Source organism: Chelon labrosus, assembly GCF_963514085.1.
Source record: "Chelon labrosus genome assembly, chromosome: 12".
NCBI lineage: Eukaryota > Metazoa > Chordata > Actinopteri > Mugiliformes > Mugilidae > Chelon > Chelon labrosus.
The window spans coordinates 9,443,529-9,453,654 of record NC_140345.1 but is presented as its reverse complement, the minus strand read 5'-3'; the positions used below and the strand labels follow the sequence as shown (position 1 = coordinate 9,453,654).

The 10,126-nt window shown below is 45.4% G+C and overlaps 1 protein-coding gene across 1 annotated transcript; it reads left to right on the top strand.

Moving 5' to 3' along the window:
* Positions 1 to 1,142: 1,142 nt before the first annotated feature.
* On the top strand, positions 1,143 to 9,408 carry LOC311496502 (uncharacterized protein; the record flags this gene model as incomplete). Its single annotated transcript, XM_084556387.1, has 15 exons — positions 1,143 to 1,212; positions 3,541 to 3,594; positions 4,278 to 4,333; positions 4,633 to 4,699; positions 5,430 to 5,549; positions 5,675 to 5,871; positions 6,044 to 6,184; positions 6,849 to 7,014; positions 7,122 to 7,302; positions 7,411 to 7,555; positions 7,659 to 8,252; positions 8,359 to 8,457; positions 8,630 to 8,752; positions 8,839 to 8,893; positions 8,984 to 9,408. The coding sequence occupies exons 1-15, from the start codon at positions 1,158 to 1,160 to the stop codon at positions 9,406 to 9,408; spliced, it is 2,478 nt and encodes an 825-aa protein (XP_084412513.1). The 5' UTR covers positions 1,143 to 1,157.
* Positions 9,409 to 10,126: the final 718 nt, after the last annotated feature.

The following is a 10,126-nucleotide window of genomic DNA, read 5'->3' as shown; positions in this document are numbered from 1 at the left end:
CTACGAAGTTCTCTCTTTCCCTCTCTTCCTCCATCTTGCACCTCTCTCAATTTAATCTTAAATCCACTCCAATTTCCCCCGAGGGACTCAATTCTCTTTTTCCTGTAAGTATTCTCTTTCATTCGCTTGCTTTTCTTCTTCTCAGTGTTTTCAGTGCCTTCTCGAGCCTCGGTGCCCTACTGTGAAATAATGCCTGTGCCAGACATGAAATCTCAATCAATTGCTTGTTACTAGATTGCACTATGGAGTGAGGGTCTTCATTTTGGACTCTTTATGTTGTAAATAAATGAAGTGTGTGATTTTATCGGTTTGGGAATAGGAAGAGCAGCTGTGATGATTTAGTATGCATAACCTCAGCCATTCCAAAGCACGTGTGAGTGGTTTTGTTTGTGTGTGTTTGTACACTCCCTTCAAACAGGCTTCCTTTGGGTGTTTTGTGGCCGGCCCGTTCAGATCAATACTGTTAATAGGCTGTGTGTGTGAGCAATAATGCAGCTTATGTAGATTCCCGGCTCTCTCTATTCGAGAGTCAGCTCCTCTTAGCTCGGCGCACGACACACTTTTGGTCCTGCTGTCACTGTGAAATTGTGTGGCGCGGCGGTGTAGCCGTTGCAAGTTCATGTTTGTCCATCACAATCAGCGTCCTCGGGCCCTGACGTCCGAGTCTCTGCTGGGGTTCCTGGTCACTTACACAAGCTCCTCGCCCTCCTTCGTCTTCTTCTCCTGGCTCCTTGCTCTGTCTCTCTAAAGCCTCCTCGTCTGTTTAATTCTCTGTGTCGTTAGCTCTGTCTCTGTGGGTGGGCCTCTGTGACTCTCTGTGTGATTATGACAGGCTGTCTGTAGGGAGGCCTGTTGTTGCCAGAGCAGCTCGCCATAGAGTTCAGTCTGCCCGTAGGTCTGAGGAGCTTTGTGTCTCTATTTCCCCCTCAGTCTATCTCCGCCGGGCTTTGTGTGCCTCTATCAATATCAGTTTGTGTCTATCAGTGGATTAACAAGCATCTGTCTCTCTCTCTTCTCCACTTCCTCTGCTCTTCTCTATTCCCAGCAGTGAGAGACAGACAGAGAGGGGTCCATTCCTCCTGGTAGAGCGACACCAGGAATTTCCTCTTTCTCTCTGCTCCACTTCCTCGCATCCTCCCAACATCTTGCCCTCCACCATGACGCTGCTGGCCTCCGAGAGGTCACTTCTCATCCGGAACAAGTTCCGCTCAGGTGAGGAGCCTGGCGGCAACAGCTCGCGTCAATTAGAGGAGAGGAGGACACAAGAGTGGCTCTAGGTCTCAGGCACAATTGGCAACATTAGCATCAATATGTAGAGGTGTTGGTGAAGGTTATAGGCTTCTCTGTCACACTGTGCATCGTAATCAATGGAGTGAAGGTATTGATCACGATGAATGGATTTAAAGATCGCTGCCCACGGACAGAGATGTCTCATGTAGCAGCGATGACAGCTGACCCTGAGGAAAGGATGTCCGCATGTAACTGTGCCACACTTAAACAACAACCAGTGAAGTTAAGTAGAAAAAACAAGCAGAGTTATTATTCTTAACAATGAAAGGTTAAACTGAGCTGAGCTTTGTCATGATGGTGAGTGTGTTTTGATCAGATGTGACTCACTGTGGCTTGGCGGCATAAGCAAACAACATCCACAACTGTCATTAGATTTTGATTCTAATGTTGGTAAATTGGTGTACTGTTAGAGCAGCGCACAGAAGCAGGAAGCACCAGCTATTTCCGACTGAGTCGCATCCCCGTAATAAGCAGCAGTGTCCTAACTGCGGCGAAAAACAGCGTGTTCACAACAGACGCCGTCACTCATAGGGAGAAGCTGAAGGAAAGAGTGTGTTTTATTTAATATATAGGGCTTTTAAACGAATGACACTGACAAAGCTCTGACACCGGTGTCCAAAATTATTAGAGTATTTGCCTCCGAATCATGTTTGTGATCTGTAACAGCCAAAAAGCCTACTAGAAGTATTGCAGATTATGTTGAGAAAATGGTAACTGTGGTGCACGAAGCTTCAAGCTGAAAACTAAAATCCAATCCAAAACTCAAATATCATTGTCCGTTACGGGTCTGGATCTGAAAGCCGCTTTCAGAAGATCAACAAGCAGCATTAAGCAGCCTCCACACAGTTGCATATATTACTGGCTTCCCCACGAGCTGTAGCGGCTGCTGTTGAGTTCCCAGGCAGCTGTCGTAAACGGCTGGTAAAATAGAAAGGCGAGAAAATGACACAGAGACGGTCCCCTAGGTGTTCAAACACCTGCTGTAAAACGTGATTCTTTAGGCAGCTGCTCTGTTTAAAATCATGTTATGTGTACATAGCGGAGCCAGGGGAATATTTTTGTCTGGCAACGTATGACGTATTATATCATTTCTATCTCAGTTTTAAGTTATTTATCTCTATTTAACTGTCGACAGTTTCACGTATTTGTTGACCTTTGACATAAACTGCCGTGCTGATTCTCCATGGCTCTAAAGTACGCATATATTAGATTCTGAGATCAATATTAAGATACAGTGGAAATGCAAATATCAAACTAATGTTTCTCAGAATATTTGCCTTCTGACCCATTGAAGCTACTGTAAATGTCTACTGCTGACCCTTTATCATAAATTGCCTTTCAGCAGTGAGCTGTTCAACCCAAGAAAGGTTCAAGGCGTCAAGGAATTTGATATTTTATAAGAAAGAAATGCAAAAGAGACTAATTACTTAACAATGCTGCTCAGATATTTCTCGTGACAGACCCTGAGGAGCAGTCCTATTATGTAATTGATGTTAAGTAATGCGATTGAAAGTGGTGATTTGCATTGGGCCTACAGCGAATAAAAACAAATGACTGAAACCAAGCTGACAAACACTGCTCCTCTTTCTTACTATGAGCACGGAGCCCAGCGTGTAAATCTGCTTTGAAATCCGGATTTTGAAGTTTTTCAACTTTTGTTTTGAGTGTTCAGAGAGCCAGGAAAGCAGGAAGAGTAGACTGTAGCAGCACAAATGAGTATGACGTTAGGAGGAGGGGATGCATGAGAGGGTTGTGGAGAGAGTGGGACAGCTGATGGGGGGAAGGGACCAACAGAAATAGACATACTGAGAGATAAATAGTTACTGCCCTCAAACCCCCTGTGCAGCCCTCCTCTCCCCTCCCCTCGTCAGGTCTCTCAGGTCTCGAAACTCGCCGAAATGTATCATGGTGGGGGAAGCACTCGGTGTAATGGGCCCAGCCCTATACCCTGCTTCACCTGTTTGTGCGTGTCCTGAATGTTAATGTGTATGTGCATATGAGCGGTGTGTAGATGAGTGCAGGCATTTGAGGAGATACACAATCTACAAGCACTGCAAAGTCATGGGGTAATACGAGTTCCAAGGCCGTATCATTTAACAGAGAGTCTCTGATTACTTAACTCTTCCCTCTCTACGTCAGTCTGATTTGTTTTTACAGATTAGTTTTTTCTACTGTTCCTTCAGTGTTACGGTTCATCTTTTCCCACCCCTTTTTTTTTAATACAGCTCATTGTCTGTTCTTGTCTTTTAGTTCTGCAGTTGAGGATTCAGAACCGAAGGCTGAGTGAAATCAATGCAGACTCAGGTTAGTCCATGTGTATCATTAACATTGTGATTGATCCATCTGCACTATGACTGCAGGTTGTCTTTCATATTAATGATCTTCCAGTCACCTGTTTACACAGAACGATGATTACTTATTGATTTCCCAGTGTTTTTTGCAGATTCTACTATATTGACCGCAGTTTACTTTTCTCTTCTTTTACTTTTGCAAAAGAACAAAATAGTTGGACTAAATTTTGTGTTTTAAAAGTGGGTTTTAAAACCTAAGGCCAATCTACGTCACTTGAATATGGTAAATGGTTCGGTTAATGTCGCTGCATTATGTTGTATATCTAGCTCAATAATTCCAGCTTTATTAAAAAAATGGAAATAGCCTTAATAACGTTCCTGCAATGATTGAACATTTTCATTATGTCTCTAGCAAAGTAAAATATCTGCACATGCCCACACATTCAACAGTCATTTTTTTCATTATGTGTTTAGTGCCCAAAATGTGTCATGAATAAAATAATAATAAAAAAATCCATATTGTAGAAATACGAAAACCAATATATGTGCTGTAACTTGGAATGATGAAAGCGGTGGTGCCTTGTTTACCTGAGCTAGCCAGACTAATGCTCTCTAAGTATTACGATATTTGGATTAAGAAAAACTATTTATATGTTGCCATTTCATTCTATAACCACATTCTTTCTGTCTCCACAGGGTTGAAGTCCACCTGCCCCCCTCCAAAAGCAGAGAAAGACCAGAGTGAAGCTCTGGTGAGTAGCATCCTGTTTCTCAATAATATCCAACAGCATGACATTCCCTCACATCATTTCAAACTCTGATTTTGATGCATCCAACACAAGTTCCCCTTCTACAAGCGCAATGTTTTTACATTTGTGTGAATATGTTTTGCTGATTGCACTTGTGAAAAGGGTCCAAATAACCTGTGCTATAGCATTTTATAAATAAAAAAAATAAATAATAAAAAAATGGACATGGACATGGTTTTTGGAAAATTTGAAGGACACTTTGGGCCCTGTCTGTTGGTTTGACCTGCTGTTTCCTGATGCAGCGTCTAACTGACGATGGTGCCACTCAGAAGTTGCCCCCTGGTGGTATCAAGACTGAAACTGCACAAGGTGATCCCACGCCGACAGTCCTGTTGCCTTCTCTTTCCTGCTTTACCCTGTATGCTCCCAGCATAGTGCATAGTAATTTCCCCCTCCTCAGTCATTCTCTCTGTCTGCTCTCCACTCCTCGCTGCACAGTAGTTGTGCAAGGAAATGAAGTGTGTAAATCTTTCAGTGCTTCTCTGTTTCATCAGCTGTCAGTTAAATAGAAATGTGACCTTGTTGCACGCTGTAATGCTACGTTATAAGCGGCGGGCACACATATTGATGATTGACAGCACATGATAAACCCGCCAATCCAAGGATCAGAGTCATCATTTTCTGCCACTTTACTGACATCTCATTCTATCATCTCTGCTCCTCTGAACATCCTCTAACCTTACGTGTGATTTGAAAGTGTTCTTATTATAGTAGTTGGCTTTTTTTTTTAATGTCAAATTTCATAATAGTCTTTTTCTGCCTTTTTAAAATGTGTGTGTGTGTGTGTGTTCATATCAAAGGCAATACATTTCCCTATGGACAAGAGTGTTTACTATTTTTTAATGCCTCTGCTGGTTTGAACTGGGACTGATCGCCCGTGGCAAAACTCTGGTGCACGCTCACATCACATATGTTCCGAAATCCTGTTGCTTCTCTTTCTCCGATCTCATCTCGCTCCCTCTCTCTCTCTGCTGGTCTCCCATCTGTCCTCATCTCTCCATTCCTCTGCACCATCCCTCCCTCTTTCTCTCACCCGTAGAGAGGACTGCGTGTGGGGCCCAGAGGCAGAAGAAGGCTCGCCAGGCGCAGGACCTCACTGAGAGGATCCAGCGTCTGCCTGGACCCATGGAGCACGAACACACACTGCCCCTAGAGAACCGTGAGTCAACACGCATCCGCATGCATCGACACACACCGACATTTTTTTTTTTTTTTATTATTTGCCGTCCCAATCTCCTTTGCTCCTCTTTTGACCTTACCTCCCTTCACTTTTCATTTCCTCAGGTCCTGCCTCCTTCCCTCTGTCTGCTGATGTCTTCGAAGATGACATCTCCTCCTCCTCCTCATCCTCGCCGCCTGAGCAACATGGCGCTCACCAATCGCCGGCCTTCTCTTCATTGCCGGGGCTCTCAGGTGACCATGTAGTGAGTGACTGCTCAGCTGCGGGGTCGTCCCTTAACCAAAATCCCAGTCTTGCACAGGTGAGGAAATTACACAGAGATTAAAATTCATATGTCGAATGCAACAAAATCTCTAATAAATTACTTCCCACAAGTAACCTCTGATAAACATATTAGAGGAAATATTAACTGACTGATGAGTTTATAAATAGCTTCATATGTCAACTCTGATAATCTGATATTCTGCCTTCAGTCTGGTTTGGCGTTGCTCCTGGCAACCGAGGGCATCAGACAACCTATGAGTGTAACACTGGGTGAATCAAACTCCATGGCAACAACTGGGAGACCAAATGGGATGTATCTGACCTCTCAGACCACACCCCTGCTGCCAAAGGTAACACCAGGTTAAAGCATGCTCATCCTTTTTCCCTTTTAGCTTTTGGCTGATTTACATAAACATTTAATATACAACATTTTCACCCAGAAAATAAAAGCATTTAGTTTGTGTCTGTCTCTGTGTGTGTGTGTGTGTGTGTGTGCCTGCTTTGGTGGTATTCATAGCAGGTATAAGAGATAAAAGAGCGCTGTAGAGGTCTTTAACCTAACACAATGGTCACTCTTTTGTTTTTTTCAAACAGTGCTCTGCTGTAAGCTGCTCTGCATTCATTACTGTCAATTTGCACTTCTGGGGCAACTTGGTATTTGCCCTGTAGGTTAACACATTCACACACCAGCAGCATGGTTTTATGTCAGAACCAGCACACGCTGCCATCTGGAGATTTGTAAAGCATTTATACATTATCACCATGTACGAATTTAACCTCGACACGGGCCAAATGCTGTCAAACTATGAAATTACTTGGCATTTCCACTGCGATGGCGTACGTGCTGTTCTTTAAAGAGCGCTATAGAACTGTATTACGGTTTGTCTGTGGAGGTTTGTCTAGGTCGTGAGAGATATCAAAACAAAGCAAAAACAAAGGCAACTGAACTGACTTTTATTTTCTGAAGATGGCTTCTTCAGCTTAAGGAAGTGTGAGTATTACCTGTGTTTACAGACAGCTCGGCCTCCCAGTCCCGCCTGCTCCTCATCTCTGACCCCCTCCCTCAACTTCAGCCATCTTCCCCGCCCGCGGAAACCACGGGACACCAAACCCAAAATGAAGAAACTCAAGTATCACCAGTACATTCCTCCAGACCAGAGAGGAGGGTCTGGAACTGGGGGTATAAAGCACTATACAATACCATATTTATTAAAAAATCAATTTCAGCCAGTCAGTGTCTTCTGGTATTGATGTATTTGACTTTAATCAGGCTATGTATTATTACAGCGGGAGGAGCCAAACAAAAGAGCCCTACTTCTACCCAGCCTTTAGACCCAGCCTATTCCCATCTCCTGAAACAGCAGCAGGTCATCCTCCAGCTTCAAATCCTCCAGAACCAGCAGCAACAACAGTTACAACAACAACAACAACAACAACAGCCACAGCAACAGCTCACTGTTATACCCAGGTCTGTGTACACATGCAGTGTTGACAATTTGTGATTCAAATATGCACATCTCTGCTTTATCAATAAGGAATGAGTCCTCAGATGATAACACTTCTGTCGTCCTGTCAGTGGAGAACACAGTGATCTTGTGAAGTCTTCTGGAGCCATGCCAGTGAATCTCCAACCTGTTCCTGCCACAACAAACCACACCCCCACGGACACAAACCCTGCATCCAAACCTGAGCTTCTCCCTGCAAATCTGGTTGACTTAACAGTAAGAAAATCTCTCAGACGATAGTGGCTCTAAAAGACATAAATGAGAATGACTCATGACTAAGGGAAACTGCCTTTCCATCTCTACTGCTTTCCTTCGGCAGGTGTCAGAGTTGCGTCAGCAGCTGCGTAAGCGCGGCCTCCCCGTCTCCGGCACCAAGCCTGCCTTGTTGCAGCGCCTTCGTCCGTTCCAGCTTCCCCATACTTCCCTCACTCCAGCTCCCCTCTGTCAGCTGGGTACCAGCCTTGAGCCCCTCCCTCCCCCGCTGCCCCAAGGCCAGAGCCCTGGCTCAAGCCCTAGCTCTGGACTAGACTCACCCAGCAGCAGCCCAAACCAACAGCTGTACATCCAGGACAGGGGAATTCCTAATGGGATTCTCAGCGACGCTCCAAACAGAGTTCCAAGTGGAATTCTAAACGCCGTCCCAAATGGATTCACAAATGCTGCATCAGTCAGTTTGGCAGGTGAACAGTGTGGTCTTACCACCACCACCACCGTCTTCTTGGCTCCTGCCAGCACCGCCTCAGGAACTCCGAGCCCCAGCCTACCCATGTCGTCCTCCTCCCCCCTGCAATGTGGGACTCCCTGGAGGTCTGAGACTGAGCAGCAGCAGCAACAGCAGCAAGAGCTGAGTGTGGAGATGGAGATGAGGGAGAGGATAAGGAGCAGGCCCAGGGACCGCTCCACACACAATGAGGTGAAGACGGACAGGCGTGACTCTTTGCTCTAAGATGTTTTGGAGGACTTTTTACTTATAGAATTACCCTCATTAATGCATGTTTACCCCTGCTCTCATTAACCAGTCTTGTGGAGGATCCCTCCATCCGTTCCTGCAACAGGATCCAGGATGCTCTAGAGGGAAGCCAGAAACAGAGACACAGACAGAAGTGTTATTTACACAGGTAACTCTACAGATCTGCACACACAGATCTCGGGAAAATGTATATGAAGAATTCATTTTCAGAATCACACGACAGAGCCTTTTAGGGACATTTTTCAAACAGAAGAGCATACTCTCATCACCATCTGTCAGCTAATTTACCCCTGCTTTCTAATCAGGTGTTTTGCTGCCAGGCGTGTGATGTGATTGGCCATGACTTTGAGCTGCCAGTGCAGATTACAGCAAGTCCTGTTCAGACATTACCTGGTGTTCTCAGCTTGGAGGAAGAACTACAGGAGGCTATCCAGAAAGCACAGGTCAGAGTCTGAAGATAAACAGGAGATCACAGAGAGTTTCTTTTGTTCAGAGAGAATGAAATACTTTTCCTTTCCCCTGGCAACAGATGGACCCTCGGCAGTCTATTGATGACATTCTGGATGAGCCTATTACCTGTGTTGGTGGGTCCCTCCTCAGTTAATAAAGAATTCAACTAGAATGACACTCATATTTTTTCCACTGTCTAATCATTTTTACTACCTCTCTTCCAGGCTCTGTCAATGTCTCTGATCATAAATCCCCAACCCACTCAGCTCCTAGCTCTTCTCCTTCTCCCCCTCAAACTGATCAGTCGCAGGCTACACAGCAGCAAAACAAGGATGACAGGTTCCTGCCTTCACCTCTTTGCTCCTCTCTCTTGCTGGAGCTCCCTCCATCTCCTGCTGTAATAAAGCCCAGCCAGGTCGCCCCTACTCTTCCACCACCACCCATCTGTACGTCCCCTCTGCCATCCACCGGGAAGTCCCGGAAACGGCGGGCTCCAACACCGTTTGAGGCGGCTGACTGGCTTGAAACGCTAACGTCTGGCTTCCGACCTCTTACCCCACCAACCGCTCCCTTTGTTGAGTCAGACTTCAGTCTGGATTCAGATCTGAATGTCAATCGAGTGCTGGATCTAATGATAGAGCAGTGGTGAGGACTTGAAAGGAGAGCGTAAATTTCTGTTTGCAACTTCTTTGTATGTGCAGTAGATGAGCATTGTTTTTTTGATGGTCATAAATGGGGCAACTGTATGCATCCCACTGAGGGCACAAGATTGTGAATAGAGGCCATCCATCCATCCATCCATCCATCCATTCATCAGTGACAGGCTGTCAGAGTCACTGGCTCCACGCAATGTCGAGAGCCAGATTCATTGCAGTGATCAGATCAAACATAGCTTTGATGGGACAACGAGAGCACAACACACACACAGACACAGCCGAGTGCTGTTTAAAAGCGCTTGGGCTCAGCCAGAAATGGCAAACAAGCAACACATCTGTGGATTCACACACTTCACAGCACAATGTTTGCCATGCAAAACAAAAGAAAAACCTGGTGGCATATTAATTTAAACATGCTTCCTGGATGCGCGAGGAGAATGTTGTTTCTGACTTATCTCCAAAACCCGTTGTCGGATTGGGTTGAGTGTGGCCCCTGGTGTTGATTCAGTCATTGAGTCCTAGCCATTCATAAAGCCCATTCAGAGTGTGTAAAAGCCAGTCAGAGCACACAGCTTGTGTGTGGCTCCAGACCTTAACCCCGGTGCCAGACACACAGTCGGCATGCAGAGGGTGAAAGCTGGCAGAAGCCACAAACAAAAAGTGCGTGTGCATATGTGCTCGTGTGAATGAGCGAGCTTGTGCGTATGTGTG